This window comes from Papaver somniferum, unplaced genomic scaffold (assembly GCF_003573695.1).
Source record: "Papaver somniferum cultivar HN1 unplaced genomic scaffold, ASM357369v1 unplaced-scaffold_125, whole genome shotgun sequence".
NCBI lineage: Eukaryota > Viridiplantae > Streptophyta > Magnoliopsida > Ranunculales > Papaveraceae > Papaver > Papaver somniferum.
In genome coordinates this window covers 858,878-883,092 of record NW_020621603.1, presented here as the reverse complement: position 1 = coordinate 883,092, position 24,215 = coordinate 858,878, and the positions used below count along the sequence as shown (strand labels likewise).

Genomic DNA, 24,215 nt, shown 5'->3' with positions numbered 1-24,215 from the left:
AATTTCATGGTGGGATTAACTCGATTGACATTAATTTATTACTCTCGAAGAAAACCTAGTTTTTCGATCAGTATGATGTTCTCCCCAATGCCCTCTTAATACACCTTGATTAGAGGTCGGCTAGCACCAAATCCATAATGAACATTGCAAGTCAAATATAAGATGAAACCAAATTTTAAATAACCTTATAATATGGCATTGACAACTTAAATTACAGTGCCATCTGTGGGAGTCGAACCCACAACTACATGGATGATAACCATGTGCTCTACCAGTTGAGCTAAGACAGCAGTTCATTTTCATACTTAGTGGTACATACCACAATGCCATCATGAATACATTATACATTTCATGCCACAAATGTTTGATTATATATTCTGTATCAAATAAGATGAGTTCCTATTCACAACTTGTGCAAAAACACAATGCTTTTGTCTACTTTGGTTAAACGTGAAAACACATGTGGTAGTTTTCTCCTGAGAGTTATCAAAGCAAGCATTATGCTGAAACAGGCATGATGACATTAGCAGGGAACACGCGGAAAAGGTGAAATTACTCATTTGGCACATGTAAAGGAGCTCACCTCCGGTAATCAATCTGCAACTGATTACATACCATCAACACTAAATTGCATTAGTCAATTCATAGGCTAATCAATCTGCAACCAAAACTTTAAATTTTCCAGTCCTACTCGAGAGAAAAGAAAATGTTGTAAGAGAAAAGTCTTCAATTCATTGCAACCAACAATAGTAACAATCACCTGAAAAATTACAGGCACATTGCAAACTTAGTTCAATGGTCCTGGAGTAAGGCTTGAGGTCAAAATACAGGGTATACCGAAATTATCTTTTGCAAGAGATTAACGGTTGTGAATCATTCAAAACTTGTACAACCCAGCTTATAAAAGCATACCATCTCACCAAACGTAAACATACATGAACATTCCTTTGTATCTTCATCTACATGGCTTATGTAGTGTTTCATTCTATCATTCATTAAATCCTGATAATTCCAAAAGATCTAGTTCAAATAAAAATATTCACATTAACAATTTTCCAAATCAGTGATATGTATATATACGGAATACAAACATATGAATAGTTTGAGACGTTATGCATACTCCAGAGTGTTAATTAGATAGAATAAAAATATACCACATCAGCCATATATATGAACACATTAATTATGAATAGTTAGGTACCTGGTGAGAACACTAATGTTGCAGTACTCGTTAAGACCTTGTACAGACTCAAAGAGTTTATGCAGTTTCTCAACACTAAATCAAGATTTCTTTACGTAATCCAGCAGTAACTATTCAGGGAGGTTTCATGTAGTAGTTAGACAACATATTAAGAAGCTGCTTTTTGATGATGGTAGCATATGGTAGCACACAAATAATTATATTTGGAAGCGCATCATCCAAGCATCTAAAATTGAAATACAAAATAATAACAGAGACTGTTAGGTAGCAAAACTGGTATATGAGTCTTATTTCTTACCTACTTACACATTATGTTTATGTTGGTCTAAGCCATGCATTGGTACGTATGCAGAACTGAGTATCCATGCATTAGGATTAAGAAGAACTACCTCAATAAAAAAGGTCGTGATGATTTTATGTTCCTCCAAACGATGTATTAGGCTTTGAGAAAATTTAATACCCACCGAATCTGAAGTGTTGAACCTTAAGAAAAATTTACCCTCTGAGAATTTTCAGATCACCCAAAAGAAATCGCAATTGGGTAAGCCTTCATGGGTACACTCCATCAAGTAAATTACAATTTACCATGCAACAGATCACCCAAAAGAAACAACTGGGATTTCATAAAATGAGATTAAAAGGATAAGAACCTGTATCTGATTATGGCGACACGCACATTTCCAAGGCCTTCTTCAGTCATAGCAACATTGGTAAAAATGTAGCAGTATTGCCTGGGATTAAACTGACCATAGGTAAGATGTAAAAAATTAGGTGCACGTTTTACATACATGATCACCAACCAATGCAGAACAAAAGTGTCATCACAAATAAACAAACAACTGACATATGATCAAGTTTAGATCTTATGCAAGATATAAAAAAAATCATAGCAAAATACAGACACACATACACACACACACAGATCAACAATCAACAATCCAATATCCTAAAACCAAAACAACAAAAGTAATTATTGGTGAATGATTACCAACGTAAGAAAAAGGAAGTAACTAAAACATAAAAAAAGTAGCAGAATGCAGAAGCAGTATATTTTAATAAATCAACCTAATAGAAGGCAGTTGGGTTGCACTGAGAGATATTGCTAGTTCGAAGTAGCCACACCTGATTTTAAGCTTGTGTAATTTTGGGGAAGCAATTTGCAAACTCCAAGAGTCCAGTTTCAGACTGTCCAACATTACCTAGCATGAAACATCTAATATTGTTCCCGTAATATTCAGTATAGCCAAGTCCTAAAATGTTCACACCTCTAGTACACATGGACGGTCCAGTGTTCCCTTTAAAATCCACATTACCAAAATAAGCATGCACAATTAAATAAAATTGAGATATTATACCTTGGCGCAACTCAAACACCATGTTGGAAAAATTTCTAACTACTGAGAACAAACAGATGACTATGACAAATGGAGATTGATGAAGCAAACATCCGATTGGTAAGTCTTAGAAAGTCAATCAGGCAGTTGCAGAAGATAAAAGTAATATATTGTACCTTATATTTAATAGGAATTGCAAAAAGAGTAGTCTTATGACTATTAAGAGGTTGCATTGGTTGAAGATTGAATGTTCATTAAGTATCTTGACCAACCTGCTGGTCTCAAACTTGAATATTCCAGTCTTGAGGTGTAAAATCTTCTTCAGTTCCCAATTCACAGCTCCGTTTCTCCCTCCGTTGAATATTCCATCCTTGAGGTATAACTTATTACTACCAAAGTATATAATGCCACAACAACTAATAAACTATTATTGTAAATACTTAAATTCAATAAGGAAAATGAGATGGTTCTTATTCATACTTGGTTATATAAAAATCATAACAGACAAACCTGATAAGTCACCATGCCTCAAATGCATATGACACAACAACTTGGGTCAGTCACCATGCCTCAATTGTACAACAGTGTAGTCCTTATCTGAATAATAACAAAACTTATCAAGGGCCTGCTTTCATCAACGACAACATATTGAGCTAACCCTACATATGAATCACCATTTTTTAACTTACCTGAAATGAAACCTCTTATATATTCAAATCACCATAAACAAAATGTTAATAAAAAATAGTCCCACTTGAAAGGAAGAAGTTCCTAATTTAGTCACAAAAGAAAAATAGCTGCTATAGAGATGCTCCGTAAGAAAGTCTCCAGCCACCTGTCTCTCAAAATTTTCAATATCTGATATTTAGAATAGAACCGTTGTTTGTAGAAACAAATTTGTATCCTATGAATCTTTCTAGCTAAAATCAATGAATGATGAAAGAATATTGTTGAGTATGTTACACAATTGATATATTCAAATATAAACAACTGATCAGAACATAATATTACATATTGAATTGATATATCCAGAACTTAAAAATTAATCAATGAAGTTATTAAAATTGACCATCCTCCAAAAAATGCATAAAACCAAAAACACCCCAGCTTAACAAAAAATCCAGCAAGCGTAAGTTACCCCTTCATAACATTTCAGTGTTCCCTAATTTATTAGTCATCACAATATATATATATATGTGTGTGTGTGTGTGTGTGTGTGTGTGTGTGTGTGCGTGTGTGTGTGTAGCCTCCAAACCCGAGAAGGATTTCAGTATAGCAACTAAATTTACTTACCTCTCAGTTACCGAAGAAACCTCTTGTTTAATGATGTTTGCGCCTACACGAATTGCTGATTTCGCTCTAGCTTCCACGCTGACTACTTTTTCTTGATAAGCAATTTGTTCTTGTCTGGACCATAGCCGTACACAGAAAAACAGAAATTAGCTATTTCATAGTGCCTTTATAAATCTCTTGAATGGGAAATCAAATCCCTACAGCTTACCCAATAATCAGCATTCCGAAAACAAACTGTAAACAGACGGTCAAGTAGTTTGAAACTTACTAAATTCTATTCTAGTTTTGACATCAAGAAACAAAGAGGGTTGGCTTGGTCTCCATTATTTATATCTAGAACAGTTAAACTACTTTTTCAACATTTAGGACAATGTATCTAGCGGGTGATTCAGTAATCTAAGAAGAAAATGGTAATTAGCACTTCTTAAATTTTCAAGTTCATGAATCTCCAGGGGCAATTTCATTCATACAGGTAATAGTGAAGTCGACAAATTCAGGAATATTATCTGTGAACTTAATAAGGCAATTCTTCAATCATTTTTAGGGGCAAATGAATTTTAAAACCTTGGACTAAAAGTAGGAACTTATGAAGGGAGCAATCATATACTTCACAGATTATGAATCACTACCAAGAAATAAAGAACCTAATGGAGCAATCATATACCTCACAGCTAAACCAATTAAAAAGAATTCAAGATTTCCTCAGAAAAGCATATCCGGAAGGTTTTGTTGCAATCTTCGTATCGATAAAGCATTAATGCCTTATCTTGAAAAAAGTCATCTCGATCCATGTGCCAGTAAGAGTCGTGAGTCAAAAGTTGTCCTAAGATAAATGATAGATACTTTCGAACAGCCTCCGTTCATACCAAATATTTCTATAAGTCAGCGCTAATAAACCTAAGGGCTTCATGCTGGCCATGACAGTGATAGCTGCAAAAGCTATCCTGAACGGAAGTGTTATTCCACAATATAAGCAGAGTGAAGCTACTGTATATTCTTTTGCATACCAAATTGGATTAGTCTGAACATCTGTTGTATAGTCCACTGATGAGTTTCACATACGAATTTGCTTGCATAGATTAAAAACCAACCATCCAGATACCAACTTATCTGGAACTGAAACACCCATAAAATTTTTACATGAGACGAAGCAATAACATCCTAAGATTAAAATAGAATGGCATAAATTTGTTATCGCAATAGAAATTGGGGAATATTTATCAAGATTGGTTATATCAAAAGTGATACAAACTGGATTTGCTGGCAATTGAATTCAGATTTACCCTAGTGCAGTTCCCAGTCATATAGAGAGGGAGAAAAAAGACGGATTAACATAAGTCATACCTTATTAAGCAATGAGTGAAAGTGCCTGGTAAGATTAACCACCAATCCAATCTGCTTCTCTTCCCTATAATATAATAAGAATCTAAATTGGTCCAATACAGGAAAAGAGGAATCATTAATACCTTTTCTTATTTAAAGTGATGAATTCAAACCCCAGCTGTGTTCGAAGAAATCAAATCCCTCTATGAAAAAATTTGAAAAGATGGAGAAGAATACGATGTCGTCTTGCAATTCTTTCTCCGGGTCCTAAAGGCTTTGGAAGTGGTAACAATGGAAAAAAAAAGTTTGATTTATCAGTGCAAGCAAGCGTTTGTCACTTGTTTCTATGCTCTTTCCACCTACAAAAATCAACCAATCAAACGCAATTCTAGGGTTTCTGTGAAGAGAGAAACTGAAACGCAGAGGTAGAAAGAAAACCCAATAAAAACTGGAAAGAGAAAATCAATGATGGTAAATCTCGTTTTATTTGCTTTTTTTTTTCTCCCATCGTTTTAAATAAATGTGGCCCCCTATCATTCCCAGCCGTCCAAGTCAAATGAAATCCAGACGCTCCCGACCGCGAGATGACAATTTTCGTCGAATCTTGTCCATTTTTTGACTCTTTGATCAAGGAGTCAAACACCACCTTTTTTTATAACTATGATTGGCAAAGGTACAAGAACAGGTTCATAATGAAATTTCCACAAGAGACATTTCATAAACTAAAAGAGAATACATACCATCTTAATTTAGATGCAATCATAAAGCCGAAATTAAATGCATTCATCAAGGAGTTTTAAGATACAAGATAACCCCTTTAAAATTGCACAACCGCACTCCCCGCAAGATATTACCATTAAGCACAAGTTCAAAAGAACTCTCCCCCATTTGATGTCATCCTCGAAAGAACAACATGAGCGACCTTAATTTCGAAAGAAAAGAAGGATTTTTAATTGGACACCAAAAAACCACGCGAATGATTTTCTATATCCAACCTTCAACCAAATTAATCACAAGTAAACCAATGATTAATTTGATTGGATAACACAACTAAATCAAACCACAGGAGTGGTCAATTTAATTGAGCAATGCTCAACATAAGTATACGGAGCTACGACCAAGTTAATCATATGGAGGTGACTAACTTAACCGTTCAAATACTCAACATAAGTAGAACCTTACGGAATATGTGGATACTCGACATAAGGAAAACCTTACAGAATATATGATCAAATACTCAACATAAGGAGAACCTTACGGAATATGTGTATACTCGACATAAGGAAAACCTTACAGAATATATGACTACAATAACCAATAGAACATGATTAGTATAGTCGTTCATATACTCAACACAAGAACTTGTGGAATATATGAAAACTCAACTAGATTAATTACAAGAGAACCTATAATTAATCTAATCGGAATACAAACAAATAACCAAACTAATCACCGAGGTAATCAATTTAATTATCAAAGGATTTGCTCAACAAAAGAAGACTTTCGGAGCAAATAACTAAATAACCAAGCAAGATAATAAACTTAGTTCTTTTGGTCTCAACATAAGAGATTATGGAACCCCGACTAAGATTATCATAAGATAACAACCTTAACCGTACATGTACTCAACATAAGAAGGAAAACTTATGGAATACAAACTAAGCAACCAAACTAGTTGATTAAATTAGTTTCTAATGCTCAACATATAGCATCTCACGGAACAACCAACCATGTCAATAAGAATCGACTTAGTTGTATCGTTATCAACATAAGACACATAATGGAGCCTTCACGGTAATACATAATAAAATGGATCAATAAAGACCTATACTGTGGATAACCATACAAGGATCTATTCTATTTTCTATCATTAAATACATAACAATATAATGGACTTTATCCTTGTTCAAACAAAAGTTCAATCCTATTTTCCATCAAATACATGATTGCATAGGCATAACTTTTGTATATGTTAAAAGTCCATTCGTTCTTTCACCAATAAGAATACCGATTCATGAACGACATTACTTTTGACAAACATATGGGACCTTCAAGTTCACGCTCGCAAACAATAAATATCCCATAAAAGTATATTGCAATATATCAAACCAAGAATAAATATTGCAAACCATCATCCTCCAAATATTTTTAGAATTTAATACCAATAAACCTAAAAAATAACATAAGAGAATGAAACAAATAATAGCTATGTGTAGTCATAATCGTCGCTATTCAAAGCACTAGTAATTCTTCCAACTAATCCAAAAAGAAGACATCCTAGGCATCTAAACAAAACAGACTCTTAGGCCAAAAACCAGACCCTAAAGATCAGATGGACGGTTTTGGAGACTCATGAGTCTTGTGATCATTGAGTATATGAGCGACAGCAACCTCATCAACCTTTGAGGAAACATCCTTGTTGAGAGGTTCTTTCACGCGGTTCTTCATGAGTACAAGGTTACAGTTAACCTTTTTCAACTCATCTTTTACAGCATCCAGACACTTTATGGTTCCAACAAGTTGCTAAGAATCAATGATCACCTTGGTTGGAATCTTCTCTCCAATATCTGAGTAAGAAGCAGAAGATTGAGGAAAAGATCCTTCAACTTCAACAAGGGTTCCCTTCTCTTTAATAAACTCAAAGTATATACCACTATCAACAAAGTCTATAGGAAAATCCCATGAAGAAGAATCCATTGATGAGAAGCCTAGAGTGAAAGTAACAACACAATAGGAGGGTATATAAAATTTTTTGGGAAAAAGGGTTTAAAAGTAAAAATACTGAGTCCAAAAACGTATATGTACCCTTAAGATGACCAAACCACAAAACATGGAGTTTTAGAAAGGCTGGACACGAGAAAACAAAAACAATACAAAAGAAAGACAAGATACTCATGTAAAAGTATATGACTGATTATCCATCTAAGAACGATAAGAAAATAGCTAGATAATCACTGTTACTTTATACAGAGTATACCTATTTAATTCTCACACAACTAGGTTTTTTGATGAGTGAGATTTCAACCTTGTGATTAATTTGCACAAGTATGAGCATCCAGCTCATTAAATGAATATTGCTTTTGTTTAGCCTTCCTTCTTTGATTATCCCTCAGTGTAGAAGAATAAGACATAGCTTGTTCTGCATATTCTTCTGAAGACTTTCTCTAAGGACTAAATCTAGGACCTCTTGAAATTGGTTCAAGTGGATCGGTATAGATGGGAATCCATTTTATAGATTTAGATTTACCAAAAGCATAAACATGGGGAGTACATTCATTAATAACACGAGAGTTTAAATGGTTAGAATGTACCTGTGATCTGTGACGACTTCTAGGAAGGAATCCATGTTTATAACACTCTTGGTTTTCTGTGGGTATTTGATTCACTGCAGTAGTCGATTGACTATTTGTTCCATTGACAGTGGATATAAGCAAATTACGAAGTTTAGAAATTTGTTTATTTCTTGCAAAACAATGGAAAGCATAGTGATTTCCTTTTCCACAGAAATCACTATGCTTAAACTTCATAGCCACCAGAGAAGATTGTAAGTTATAAAAACTTTTCTTGACACAATCTTCATCTGGAGAAACTTTCATTCTGCATAGTAACTCATGAGAATTGGAATGTGCATAAGAATTTTTCTTTAACAAAGAGTTTTCCTTTTTCAAGGATTTGCACTGTTCATGGGCTATGACAAGTGATGCTTCAAGTTCCTTTTTCTCAACACGAAGACTGTCAAGATTCGATGAATGCGTCTTGATCAAACCTTGTTCTCTAATTGAGCCTTCTTTTACCAGCTTTTCAAGATTACAAATCTTTTCACGCTGTTGATTATTTGCTTGAAGAAGTTTATCAATTTACTTAGAGAATGGCCCTATAATGTTATAGAGTACCTGTTCACGATCAATATCCTTTTCAAATTCATCGACGAGTTGTACATGATCCTTGAGATCAACAAACTCTATTGAATTTTTAGAAATTCTGGTGAGCTCCATTTCAGCTTTAGCCATTATTTCCAATGTCTCATTAGATGAGGAATGATTCACGCACGATGGGACATTCTTCTTACCTCGGGATTCGTAAGAATCAGTTAAGGAGTGACCCTTTGAGGTATTTCCGAGACTTTTGACAAAGTTGACAGCTTTAGGAGGCATCTTGGTATGCGTATGAGATTCTTTCCACAGAGTCAGATCGCTAAAAACACACACTGATGAGGTCTTTAATGTGTTTGCCTGCTATGATACCAATTGAAAAAGCGAGGGTCTAACAATACCACCCAATATTTCGATTAGCAATCTGTATGGACTAATGATGGTATTTTTCAATTGAGTTGTAGTAAGATGATTCTTTCACTCAGATTTTTTGAGAATTTGTTTTAAGACTTAATAAAGAAAATAAGGAAAAATATATATACAAAATTTGTCACAGGAGAAGAGAGACCGGGACTCGGGATTCCACTATTTTTCATATTGTTGTGGTTCAGTCATTACTTCTAGACAATATAGCTCAAATAAAAGAAGTTGTGACTCTAGTTCTTTGCCAAAAATAGATTTCGTAAAATATTATTTGTAAGTTAAAAGCATGACGCATCTGAAGTAATTAAAACTAAGCATGCGGCATCTAACAAAATAACAAGTAATTAATAGAAATCATAAAGCAATTAAATCTATGCAAAAAGTCAATAAAAGAATTAATTCATTTACCACAATCATGAAAAGTTGCTTCCTCCGTTGTCCCGGTGGTGGGATTTATCTTCTCATGTTGGAAACACACTCAAAGGATTTTTTTTCATTTCTCAAAAAGTGTTTACAATGGTGAAAATGAGGAAAAACAATTACAAACGGATTTGTAACAATTATTTCTGTTACAAACCTAATTGTTACAGAGAACGATATGAATAAGGTGTCGCTGCCACTGTAGCATATAAGACTGTCTTGCGACTGTCGTATTCACAGTAGCATAAACGACTGCTTGTGTGGGTCAATGTTCTTCGTCTTCTAGGGTTTCTGGAGCAGCAGAACCAACTCTGCAACTCGATCAAACTCCTCTCTTTTCTTCCCCTAAATCTCCATCCTCTCTCATAACCCTCAGCACCCTTTATATACTCTCCAGAATCAAAAATACTCGCCAATCACTCCGAATAATCTTCATTACTCGATAATATTCTTCACTGCCAGTCACGGGATTTCTTTCCTTTTTACAGCTTCTCACGCGTCTGTATCCATCCAACATACTCTTAACAGACTCATACACGTCATAGAATAGGATATACATGCTCTGACCTCGTGCAATCTTTCCAAGAATAAAGAAAATCCCGAGAATAACTCATGGGGATATATGATGCTCTGTTTTCTTCCAATCGATGATACAACCGTACTTTGACGAGTCTAAGAGGATCACCAGCCCTGTTTGCGGTTAACAGGCCCAAACCAAGCTAAAACTTCGTTTGAATTTCACCAGAAACTTTCCAAACCAAATCCAGAATATTTTTCCCGTGAACACGCAACTCTGTTTCCTTCTCGCCGATTATCTGGTCCAACTGGATTGATTTTGAATATCACACCACGTTTGTTAAGCCCATATGAACAAATCCAATCAAATTCAGCCGTTTAGTCTCACTGAAACGAGCTCAAATCGCAACCCTAATTTCGGCAGCTGAAGGTTGGTTTTTCCCGCCGGTTTTCATAATTCAAATGAAGAAGAAAGGGTATCCCCCTAACCAAACTGGGGATGTGACTAGCAGGTGCCCAACTGAGGTGCCCCTTAGTATTTGAGGTTCCCCTTAACCAAAATAAGAGTCCGCGTAGCACGTGTCCTCCGGGTGCCAAAATCAACTTTTCGAGCCGAATTTTCCAAAAATGTTTATTTCCCAAATATGCCTACAAACACATAAAATAACAAAATTAGTACAAAATCGAGTACCAACAATATGAAACATTGAGGACAAATTAGACACATAAATGCGTCTATCAAATACCCCCAAACTTATTATTTGCTAGTCCTCGAGCAAATTTATTCTAGAGAAAAAAAATTCAAACTCACTAGGTGGCCCTAGTGACCGAGTTATAGTCTCGGGAGGGTTTACCAGAGGTGTACCCACAAAACCTTTACTCCAGACCTTATCTATCTACGCAGAACCTTGGAAGGTACTAAAGAATCTCCTTGGTTGGCATACTTATTGACTACAGGAGGAATTACCCTGATGCGAAATTCCAATTGTTGTACACGAGTTTGCACTCAAGCATACTAAAATTCATATAAAGTGACAGAGCTCTACTCAGATAGTTTCTGTACATCATAATTGGAGTCAACCAATCACATGAAAAGATTAAGAAGATGGAAAAAGAGTAAAAATCGATGGTTTAAAGTGAACGGTGTTTCCCATATCTGTCTGAAGGCCTCTGCCAAGATGAACCTATCCTAATGGACTGAGATACCGGTCTGACAAATATCAACACAACTGGCATATACAAGGGGACCAGTGGTCGATAAACCTAACTCTAGGTCAACACAACTGGCATACACAAGGGCACCAGTGGTCGACTTTATTGAATTTATTCTGGTTGGTCTGATGGTCTGGTCTTAATTTTTTTTTTTTTTTTGTATCTCAATCACCCTATTTCACCCTAGCAAAGGTAACAACTTGAATCGTGTTCCCCACCAAATCACTTAAAAAATAAAAACAGAAGGATTAGGATTTAACTAGATATGGCGAAACTACCATGTTTTTTTTTTAATTCTAACACCTGAGCTCTGTGCTTTTATGAATAGACTCTTTATATGTTTCCATCTAATCAGATTGGTTCCTCAACTCCTACAACCAAGATGTTTCCATCCACTTAGATAGGTTAGTGTTATCCTTAATAGGCATAAATTTCTAGGCTCTGGAGTTTATTTATACTGTAACTAAAAAGTTTCTCCCATACCCCCAAACTTAAATCTAACATTGTCCTCAATGTTCTAAAGATAAAATTAAAAGCATGAACAAGGAGAAACTGTACCACTTGAAGAAAAAGAGTTAAGGAAAGATATTACCGTGTTGCATGAGCATGGGTTACCTCCCAAGAAGTGCTAAGTTTAAAGTCTTCATCCAGACATCGAAAGGAATTAGTCACCTCATAGAATCATATAGAAGTAGTCGGAATAACTGTGGGTCATCTGGATCAAAAAGTATTACCCACAAGAAGAGGAAACTGCAACAGACCAAAAAGATACCGAACATACCCTTGTTTAAGACAACTACATCTAGTTGTGGCTCAGGTTCAGGTTCTATAACTGGGTCTAGATAACAGGTTTTCATCGGTTGGATTTCCTCAAAGCTAAGATTCGGTTCAGGTATTAGAGTCTGGAAAAACTCAACTAAGAACTTAGAAGCACATAACAACAACCTTAATAATTGGGGATCCTTTAAGTCAATTAGATTTGACTCACACAGCTGACCACAATGAAAGAGGTGGTCTTCTTTAAGAAAATGTGTCGACCCTAATATCCTAAAGTGATTAGGTTTAGTCTCAAAACTTAATAACCGACACATCATAAAATCAAAAGTTCCCACAATTGGAAGAAAAGTTTTTGGTGGGAAAACAAAGTCAATCTTGGTACCATAGCCTGGGTTAACCACATCAACCAGAGGATGGGTTTCTAACAATTGAGCTTCTTTCTGGACATCATTAGGTTCGGTAAAAAGTGTATGAAGATAATCTTGTAAGATGGTTGAGGCACAAATGTCAAGTCCTACAGGAGGGTACTTTCTAAGATTTAAAGCACACGGAGAATGACAATCACCCCCAAACTTAGAGTTTTCTGTGTCTCTAGAAAGACTAGTCACAACTTCCCTAATTTCTAGGTCATCAGATTCCTGGAAATGGTCAATAGAATCTTTCTAAGTTGGGTTCATCCTCACTCATTTCTACGAGTTTATCATCTTCTAAGACTAGTGTTTCTAAATCGCTAGATTCTAAAACAGTATTCTCAAGGTAAACTCTTTCCTCTAAACCATCATCACAATCATATAAAGGATTATCAGAGAAAGTTTCATATAATGGCTCATCAACTAAGGTTTTAATCATAGTTACCTCCTCCGATTCACTGATAGGCACATCAAATAATGGATTATCCAACATACTGCAGGCTAAAGGATCATGAACTACATCGTCTAAAACGATGGTATCTCTAGTCAAATCCACATCCTTTTGAATAGGTGAATAATTATTAAAATTATTTGGATTTGTACTAGAAGTAACAGGATCATTATAAAGCTCAACCGGAGTAAAAAAATCCTGATCACTATGCCTACATATTTCATGTTCTTCATCAATACTATCCTCATCATAATCATCACTATAATAACATGAAAATGATCAAACCTTATCAAAACAAGTAGTGTTACCAATTCTAACCTCGTCATCTTGATTATGTGAATAAAAACTATCCTTATTTTCGAGGGTGGTATTGGGAAAACTACACTGGAAATTAAGACTATCCTGAGCAAGTTTTTCCACAATCATATTTGTACTCTCAGTAAATTTCTTGAGGGTCTCTTCTAGAGATATCTTAGTTGACCGCTCTACGGACTCTTCTGGGAGAAAAATATTATAAGTATCTTTCATAAATAACTTCCGTGCTGACTCATTGAAACTCTTGAGAGACTCTTCTAGAGAAATAGAAGGATTGTTTTGCTCGTATGACCTGTGGGTATGTGGATAGTAATTGGGCTCAAAATGGTATGGACCATAACCTTCAAAGGTTTCGCGTTCCCAATCACTATTCACACTATGGTCATAAAAAGGATAATGTCTAAGCTTCTCAGTCGGATACTCATTGTATTGGCTATTATAATACCAGTTCGACATCCTAACTGTAAGGGAATTCTAAACAAACACAAAGAAGGCTGACTCGACCACAACAAGCCTATTTTATCTAGCAAACAAAAAGCATGATGGCTCCACTTAGATTATTTCTAGACCAGCTTCTAATCCTTCGAAAGGGAATTAGTTACAATTTGAGCAAACCCCTCTGGAATCAATCCGAGTCAAAGTAAGTTGAATAGAGGCGAGGAAAGCTGCGTAGAGCTTTGATACCCAAGGCCTCACCGCATTACAAGGCGGCGCAGTCACGCATTCAACTCACAGAAACCATCATGAACTTCGAAGTATGCCTAAAAGAGTAACCAATATTTTTGGAATGACTTTCCTATTAACCTCGTTACCCTATCGGTCTCGTTCTAGTCCAAATTTTAAGGCTTAGGTTCGCGTAGGTTACGTGTTCCTAAGACGGGCAAGAAGGAAATGGTGATGAAATCCGAGTCGTTATCTTGATTTGGCCAGGCCTTGCCCTTTACTAGAAAATTAAATCCGATTTCAGGTCCTCAACATATAAGCATACAAAATCATCCAGTAAACCTGCTGACAGGGGATTCGCGGGTGTTTAGAATTCTTACCTCCCGTTCCAGACGGGGGATGAACCGTTGAAGTCGACTCGGGCCACAACTCTAATGCCGTGTACGAACCCGAGGGGCCGAGACGATATCGTAATCGTCGTCCTCTCTGCACACAGTTTATATTTAAAACTACCCTTCCGTAGGGTTTATTAAAAATAAAGTCCCAAAGTTCAATGTCCGAAAATAAAAAAAAATGTCCAAAAATGAAAGATTACAAAAATAAAAACCTTAATTACAGTTTCTAAAAAAAATAAAATAAAATAGAATATCTATATACAAAAAATTTTCTTCTTCCCTCCTTTTGGATTCCTCCTTTCTTTTCTTCTTTGGCTTCGCTTTTGTTTTCAGCACTTTCTCCCCTTTTCTTTAGCTCAGTTCCAAATCTGAAAGCAAACAAGAAATACCAAAAGGCGTAAAAAGGAACAAATAAAAAAAAAAACTAAAAACAAATTTATAAACAAATCCGCGTCGGCGGCGCCAAAAATTGATGGTATTTTCAATTGAGTTGTAGTAAGATGATTTGTTCACTCAGATTTGTTGAGAATTTGTTTTAAGACTTAATAAAGAAAATAAGGAAAAATATATATACAAAATTTGTCACAGGATGAAGAGAGACCGGGACTCGGGATTCCACTACTTTTCATATTGTTGTGGTTCAGTCATTACTTCTAGACAATATACCTCAAACAAAAGAAGTTGTGACTCTAGTTCTTTGCCAAAAATAGATTTCGTAAAATATTATTTGTAAGTTAAAAGCATGACCCATCTGAAGTAATTAAAACTAAGCATGCGGCATCTAACAAAATAACGTAATTAATAGAAATCATAAAGCAATTAAATCTATGCAAAAAGTCAATAAAAGAATTAATTCATTTACCACAATCATGAAAAGTTGCTTCCTCCGTTGTCCCAGTGGTGGGGTTTAGCTTCTCATGTTGGAAACACACTCAAAGGATTTTTTTCATTGCTCAAAAAGTGTTTTACAATGGTGAAAATGAGGAAAAACAATTAAAACCGGATTTGTAACAGTTATTTCTGTTACAAACCTAATTGTTACAGAGAACGATATGAATAAGGTGTCGCTGCCACTGTAGCATATAAGACTGTCTTGCGACTGTCGTATTCACTGTAGCATAAACGACTGCTTGTGTGGGTCAATGTTCTTCGTCTTCTAGGGTTTCTGCAGCAGCAGAACCAACTCTGCAACTCGATCAAACTCCTCTCTTTTCTTCCCCTAACTCTTCATCCTCTCTCATAACCCCCAGCACCCTTTATATACTCTCCAGAATCAAAAATACTCGCCAATAACTCCGAATAATCTTCAGTACTCGATAATATTCTTCACTGCCAGTCACGGGATTTCTTCCCTTTTTACAGCTTCTCACGCGTCTGTATCCATCCAACATACTCTTAACAGACTCATACACGTCATAAAATAGGATATACATGCTCTGACCTCATGCAATCTTTCCAAGAATAAAGAAAATCCCGAGAATAACTCATGGGGATATATGATGCTCTGTTTTCTTCCAATCGGTGATACAATCATACTTTGACGAGTCTAAGAGGATTACCAGCCCTGTTTGCAGTTAACAGGCCCAAACCAAGCTAAAACTTCGATTGAATTTCACCAGAAACTTTCCAAACCAAATACAGAATATTTTTCCCGTGAACACGCAACTCTATTTCCTTCTCGCCGATTAAATAACAAAACCAATAACTCCTGGCAATTTCCTTTTCGGTCCACAAACAAGTTTATGAACTTACTTCCTTAGAACACATGTAAACATTGTTCCCTAGGATGAAATCCTCACCTTATACCCATAGATAATCACAATAGCATTCAAATGATTATGGATGTCTTATCTACAAAGTTTAATAGTTAAGCAATAAACCTCGTATTGTATTCCTTAATACTATGTCTATCTAGAGTTCAAATATGCTTCGCAGCTATGTTTTCAATATGCACGACTTGAAAAATACGTTAGGAAATGAAACAGTTGAAGTCAAATATCACTAACCTCAAGTGGAAGGATGATTGTTGTCGTTGTAGCTCCTTGCTTCTTCACATCTTCAAGACTTCGCAATACTTGTAATGTCTCATATCCTAATGCTTTCAAGCTAACCTATATGAAGTTTAACTCTAGTACATAACCAAGCGACTCTTAACATGAGTTTCGATTCACTAAAATATGACAACCAAACTTGACATACCAACGCTTGGTGGGTTCAACCGAGCAGTGCTCTAACAGAAAGGCTACCTAGAGTATGTTTCTTTTGTGGTAAATTTGGGCATATAATGAGACACTGTCCCGCTCCATCAAAAGAATGTGAAGAGATGGGTTTTGACTCCCCTGAAGCTTTCATGGAAAATATGCAAGACATGAACATAGCAAGATTCACTGAAGAGCTGAATGCTAACTACGAGCCAAAACCAGGATCAGTTCAGATCACCAGAAAGATTCTTGGATCGTTCGGAGATGACTCAACCGTTGTCGATACCACTGGTCTTCCAAATCGTAACGGCGGTACATTCTCAACAATCATCATGTCGTAAGTTTCAGAACATCATCAACAACCCTTAATTGAAGTATCCAATCACTCCACCACTCCATATACTACTTCCGTAACGGTTGTCCCCTCCTCTACTCTAACCCAAACCCCCATCGAAATTCATCGAAATTCAGCCGCCCCACCAAACCCTAAAACTAAACTCCAACCGGATAGTGACCCCGTGATTCCCAAAGATGATATCCCAAAACCTAATTCTGAGAAAAATGATCAAGCTTCCAAAACTATACCCGGCACAGCTCAGCCAACATCCATATCCAAACCACCGACCACCAAGTCTAAAAAAGCTACCCAAAAGATCAATCCTGACAACCAAACACCTGATCCAGAAAGCCCATCTGCTTCTACCACCCCTGCTATTGTCACCCCAAAAGAAACCACCCTCCCTAAAACTGTTAACCCACCTCCACCTGTTTTGGTTCAAAATCAATCCTCTTACTATTCTTCCCCACCTACACCAAACCCTCAGGATCATAAAGGGAAGTTGCGTCCATGGAAGAGATTGGCTAGATAGCATCACCCCTCAGAAAATAATGAAGACTTCTTGCACTCAGGAAGCAAAAGACAAGCTGTTCCAATGGATTGTGACCTTCCCATCAAATACTTGCATCATTCTAATGTAGAGGCTGTGGCGACTTTCCCTGAAAAGTCTCAAGGGAAATGTTAGTACAAGCTTGGAATTGTCGTGGGTTAAGGGAATGAGACGACATTTCTAATATTAAACTCATTCCTGCATAGTTACAACCCCTTTATTCTTTTTCTATCTGAAACAAGATTAAATAATAGAAACAGTAAGAGGGGTTTCAACTCTCTCAACTTTAGGAACTTTGAGTTTGTTGTTGCTCAAGGGAAAGGTGGTGGTCTTGTTGTTCTTTGGCAAGACAATGTGGACTTGAAGGTAATCTTAAAATCTTATAATTTGATTCACTGCATAATTTGAAGCCAAACTGTGCACTCCAAAATGGGAGCTTCTATGTGTCTATGGTCCTTCGGTACACCCTCAAAAAGATGTTTTCTGGGAAGACAATGTGGACTTGAAGGTAATCTTAAAATCTCATAATTTGATTCACTGCATAATTGAAGACAAACCGTGCACTCCAAAATTGGAGCTTCTATGTGTCTATGGTCCTTCGGTACACCCTCAAAAAGATGTTTTCTGGAGTAGAATCTTATAAACAATATCTGTTATCACTGAACCTTGGTATATAATTGGTGATCTCAATGTCCTTTTGCATGATTATGATAAATATGGTGGCTCTCCATCAACTGACATAAGCTGCAATGAGTTTAGAAAGTTCATGAGAGAAATAGATGTGGTGGATCTTGGTTTCTCTAGACCAGCTTTCACTTGGTCAAACAATGTTGTTAATGCCCCAAGAATTTTTGAGAGATTGGATAGAGTCGTATGTAACTAAGATTGGAGGATTTTGTTCTCTGATGCTGCAGTCCTTCATTTGTTGAGAATTGGAAGCGATCACTCTCCCATCCTTCTCAACACAATGAGAAAGCTTCCAAAAAGAAATCCAGGGTACAAGTTTGAATTCTACTGGACATATCATCCTCAATTTAACGATGTCATTCAAACTAAATGGGAGTATACCAGCGGAAACATGATTGCTAGACTGAATGACTTGGGAAAAGGTCTCTAGAAATGGAGCAAATAAACCTTCGGTTATTTCAAGAGAGAAGTAGAAAATGAAAAACAGAAACTAAGTGATCTTCAGGCCACAGCTCACTTGACTGATATAAGGGAGGAGGAGAAAGCAATTGCACTAAAATCGCTAGTCTGGAGAAGAGGAACAGAATGTTTTGGCAACAAAGGAACAAATCTCAATGGGTACCAACCTATGACAAAAACACTCAGGTATTTCATATTTCCGTTCTTCATAGGAAAATAAAAAATAGAATTTATGCATTAAAGAATTCGGAAAATGAGTGGGTATTTGATCATGAAAAGATATAAGAAAATCTTGTTTCTTATTTCCATAGCATGTTTTCTAAGGACCCCAATGTACAAAACCTAGTACGATGTCCTTTGATTATTCTAACAGGATAACCCAGGATGATTGCAGGCATATAAATCTATCCCATCCGCTGAAGAAATTCTCAATGTCATAAAAAAGATGGTATCTAAAGTATCTAGGGACCGACGGCTTCCCAACACTTTTTTATAAGAAATGTTGGAACACAATAGGTCCGGATGTTATCCATCTTATCCAAGATTATTTTCGTTTAGCTGCAATACCCTCTGGCCTCAACCATACCCTTGTTTCCTTAATACCAAAGAAAAAATCTCCTGAAACCGCAGCTGACTATACATTGCCTTGTGCAACGTTCTATATAAAGTAGTAACCAAAATCATCACAAACAGACTCAACCCATTCCTTGATAAGTCTCAATACGCTTTTATTCCTGGGAGACAAATTCTGGACACTATTATCGTTGCAAAGGAATTATTTCACTCTATGAACACTTCAAACTCTGTAAAAGGCTCCTTTGCACTCAAGTTAGACATGAGTAATGCCTACGACAGAGTGGATTAGTCATTTGTGAGTCAAGCTCTTATTGGTTTTGGCATTATTAATAAAACTTATGACCTTATTATGAGTTGCGTCAGGACAACTTCTTTCTCCATTCTATTAAATGGGAAATCAGAAGGTTTCTTTATGGGTGAAAGAGGAATCAGACAAGGTTTTCCCGTCTCACCCTACCTTTTCATAATTTTCTCCCATACTCCCTCAAATATTATCCATAAAATGGAACTTAATGGTCTTTATAGTGGTTACAGATTGAATAATGCTGCTCCTAGTGTGACCAATATTTTGTTTGCAGACGATGTCATGCTATTTGGTAGAACTGACCCCAGCACCATAACATCAATCTCAACCATCCTGCATCATTATTATACTTTGTCAGGTCAGCTAGTGAACTATGGGAAGTCTGCCATACATTTCAGAAAAAAAATGTTCCTGAAGACAGAAAAATGGAGATAACAAATGAACTCGGGGTAACCAGAATGGATAAGGATGAGAAATACTTGGGGTATTAAGATCCTCCAGCAAGGAAATCGAGCTTCCAACTTCAAGTTTATCATTGATAAGTTTGATGCTAAGCTCACGGGATGGAAAATGCACGCTTTGAGTCATGCAGGAAGAACGACGCTCATCCAAGCTACTCTTGCTCTCATTCCGGTATATTATATGGCTACTTCTTTCATCCCAAAGAAAATACTTGACAAATTAACTTAATCATCAGGGACTTACGGTGGGGACACACTAGAGATGGAAGAAAACAACATTTCCTGAAATGGGATTGGTTTAATCTTCCTAAAGAAAAAGGAGGACTGGGCTTGAGATCTTTAACTGACTTGAACAGAGCTCTGGTGGCTAAATTGTTAGAAAAAACGGCTTTGTTATACCAAATTTGCATGGACTATGTTTTGATCTCTAGACCTATTGCCCACTACTTGTTTTTTCATTTTAATAGATAAAACAATAGTCCCACATAGACTAAAATCTAAAGAGTTTTAGACTTAAATACCATAGAATTGGCTAAAAGGGCATGGCCCTTGGGTCATTAGACTTTTGTGTGAGGGGGGAAGGCCTAGACTAGGGCAAGGTTGCCTTTCCCGTACGCGCGGTGCTTCGCACAGAAGAACGCACGTCGCCGCCGTCCGTCCGGTCGGTCGGTCGGGTCGGGCTCGGGTTCGGGTGTGGGTGTGGGTGTGGGTTCATTATATCCTATCTTTTTGCTAAAACTTTTGGTACGTGTTTTACACACATGTAGAAGAATCTTCTTCTTTGTCTGCACATGTTTGTCCTGGCTTTCTTGTCTGTACGTATTTGTTTTGGCAACACTGTTTTTAACCAACACACTGCTCTAAGCCTGACAAAAGCAACACTGTTTTTAACCAAACATTACCAGTAACCAACACACTGCTCTAAGCCTGACAAAAGCAACACTTTTTTTAACCAAACATTACCAGTATTTCTGTCTTACGCATGGTTTTGTTGCATGCATTTTTCCTCTCGTTTGTAACGTCTTAAACACTATATAAGGGAGGAGTCTTGAGCTCTTTTGAGACACAACAGAGAAACATCTCTTCTTCTGCTCTCCCTCTGCTTTCAGAAAATAAGTTTTTATTTCTAGTTTCTCTGTTTTGAGCTTTTGCTAACACTGCCAAGTTTTAAGGGTACTCTCTTTATATGCTACATTGAGGGGTACTATCAGTAGTTGTATCCTGGAGGTGACTCTCCAACTGCTATAGCATCTCAGCGGAGTAGCAGGCGATATTGCCTTTAGGACAGCGTATCGTATACGTGCCTCTACATTTTCTGTGCATCTCCAGCAACATCGGTTTGAGCTAAGTATCTTCTTCTCAGTTACATTATTAGTTCTATTTCCAACAATCTAAAGGCAATATCCTCTTTACTATATTTTTTGTAACAACATGGGAAAGAGTACTGTAGACAAACCCCCAAAGTTTAGTGGCAAAGACTTTAAACGATGGAAGTCCAAAATGTTATTCTTCTTAAAATACCAAAGGCTAGATGAAGTTACCTTAGAAAGACCCTCAAGAAGGCTTCATGACCGTGGCTATGAAGATAGACTGGATAGATGGACTAGGAAGAATTACATGTGCAAAAACCACATTCTTAAATGTTCGGATGAATCCTTGTACGACTTTTATAATGCAAAATAGATTTTGATTTATGGGAAGCCCTAGAAGAAAAATATCTTGCAGAGGCTGCTGGAAGCAAGAAGTTCTTGGTAGCTAGGTTCCTGGAATATAAGATGACTGATGAAAAGCCTGTTGTAGAACAATTCGTCGAACTCCAGCTACTCATCAACGAAATTCTTGCTGAAGGAATGCATATTGATGAATCTCTACAAGTATCTGCAGTAATTGAAAAGCTACCACCCTCATGGAACGAGTACAAGAGGAGGCTGCGACACAAGAATCGCGAAATCACCATGATGGAGCTGGGGAAAAAGATCCAGGTGGAGGAACTTCTGTGTTGCAAGGACAAAAGCCTGATGCTGAGCAAAGACATGTCCAACAAAGCTCATGTCCTGGACGATAATGCTGCGTCAAAGAAAAGGCACGGAGAATCCAGCAAAAATGGTAAACCTAACAAACAACGTAACTCCAAAGGTAACCATCTTAAGCCAAAGGGTGGTGTCTCCAAAAACACCATCAAAGGAGACTGCTATAACTGTGGGAAAACTGGTCATATGGCCAAAGACTGTAGGGCACCTAAAAAGACCAAAAATGATCCTAAACAGAAAAATAAGGCAAACGTAGTAGATGATTCTGGATATTTTACTGGCATGGTGTCTGAAGTCAACCTTGTCTCTAATGTGACCAATGTGAGAGACTGGTGGCTTGATTCTGGAGCCACCAGGCATGTCTGTAAGTTCAGAAATGCTTTATACTCCTATAACAAAGTAGGAGACGATGAGAAATTGTTTATGGGAAACTCTTCTACCTCTAAAGTGGTAGGAAAAGGCAAGGTTGAATTGAATCTCACTTCAGGAAAAACTCTCGCATTGAATGGCGTGTATCACGTCCCGGACATATGCAAGAATCTTATCTCAGAAACCATCTTACTTGGGAAAGGTTTTAAATTTGTAGCTGAGTCTAACAAAGTTGTAATCTCTAAGGGTGGTGACTTCGTAGGAAAAGGATATGTCACTGAAAACATGATTAAGCTTAGTGTACTTTCTTTGAACTTGAATGACAATGCATCTTCTTCTGCTTATGTTTGTGACTCCTCACATGTTTGGCATGATAGACTAGGACATGTTAATTTCAAATCCATTGAAAGACTTGCTAAATTAGGATGCATTCCTAAAATAAACATTGACAGAGGTCATAAATGTGAAATTTGTGTTGAATCTAAATATGCAAGAAAACCCTTCAACAAAAGGGATGAACGTAGTACAACTCCCCTAGAATTAATCCACTCGGATTTGGGAGATTTGAAATCAACACCAACTAGAGGAGGTAAAAAATGGTACATCACTTTTATAGATGATCACTCAAGATACTGTTGATTAAAGATTTAATGGGCTGTAGTAATGAGGTTCAAACTCTCGGACTTGTGAAGGATAATTTTTTAGACTTAATAGAATATAAATATATACAAAAAATATTAACAATATGGGCAAGAATACTGGGACTAAAGATTCGGCCGCTTTTTTTTTCATTTTCAAATGGTTCAGAAATTAATTCTAGCAATTATAGTTCAAAAACAAAACAAATATTAACTCTAGTTTATTGCCAAGATAGATTTTATAAAATATCACTTGTATTTCTTAAGCATGGCATATCAAAAATCCCTAGGACTAAGCATACTCCATCAAATGAAATCACAAGTAATTAATTTAAAATCTTAATTCAATTAAAATTAGTGCAAGAAGTAAATAAAAGAATTAATGAAATTACCACATGGATGAAATTCGACCTCCTCCGTCGTCCCAGTGTTGGGGTTTAACTCATCATGTAGAAAACACACTAAAAATATGTATTCATGGCTCAAAAAGTGTATACAAGAAGAGAAAACAATGAAACAGGAAATCTGCAACAGCAAAAATGCGTTACAGACTGACTGTTTCAACTCTCAACTGTTGTGATGAAGATAAGCGTTACAAATATGAAAATAAATGTTGCAGAGGAGGATGAAGAAACTGTTACAATGAAGATAAATGTTGCAAACCAGTTGAAGAAACTGTTACGAAGGGTGAATAAACCGTCGTCGTTTCCCTGTTCTTCACGAGCAGAGTGGCAGCAGCAACATAGTTTTAAAAATCTTAATTAACGCCTCCTGAGCTATCCTATCTACCCAAAACTCTCGACAACCCTTCTAGGACTCATGTATCTCCTATTTATACATTACAGGCGCATCAAATCTCGCCATTAATTCCTCAAAATCTTCACAGTAAAGGAAAATTATTCTTGGGAATAATTTCTTATTTTCTTTCTCTGCATGCGTTAATTGTCTTGATAATTTCCACAATCTGTTGATATGCAACCTAGGAGAATATCTGCACT

The 24,215-nt window shown here is 36.6% G+C and overlaps 1 protein-coding gene and 1 non-coding gene across 2 annotated transcripts; one reads left to right on the top strand and one right to left on the bottom strand.

The window, feature by feature from the left end:
* Positions 1–217: 217 nt before the first annotated feature.
* On the bottom strand, positions 218–290 carry TRNAD-AUC. Its single transcript has one exon. It is a non-coding gene; the product is annotated as a tRNA-Asp (tRNA).
* Positions 291–16,928: 16,638 nt separating this feature from the next.
* On the top strand, positions 16,929–17,675 carry LOC113331548 (extensin-like). Its single transcript, XM_026578249.1, has 2 exons — positions 16,929–17,118; positions 17,278–17,675. Exons 1-2 carry the CDS (start codon positions 16,929–16,931, stop codon positions 17,673–17,675), a joined length of 588 nt encoding a protein of 195 aa, XP_026434034.1.
* Positions 17,676–24,215: the final 6,540 nt, after the last annotated feature.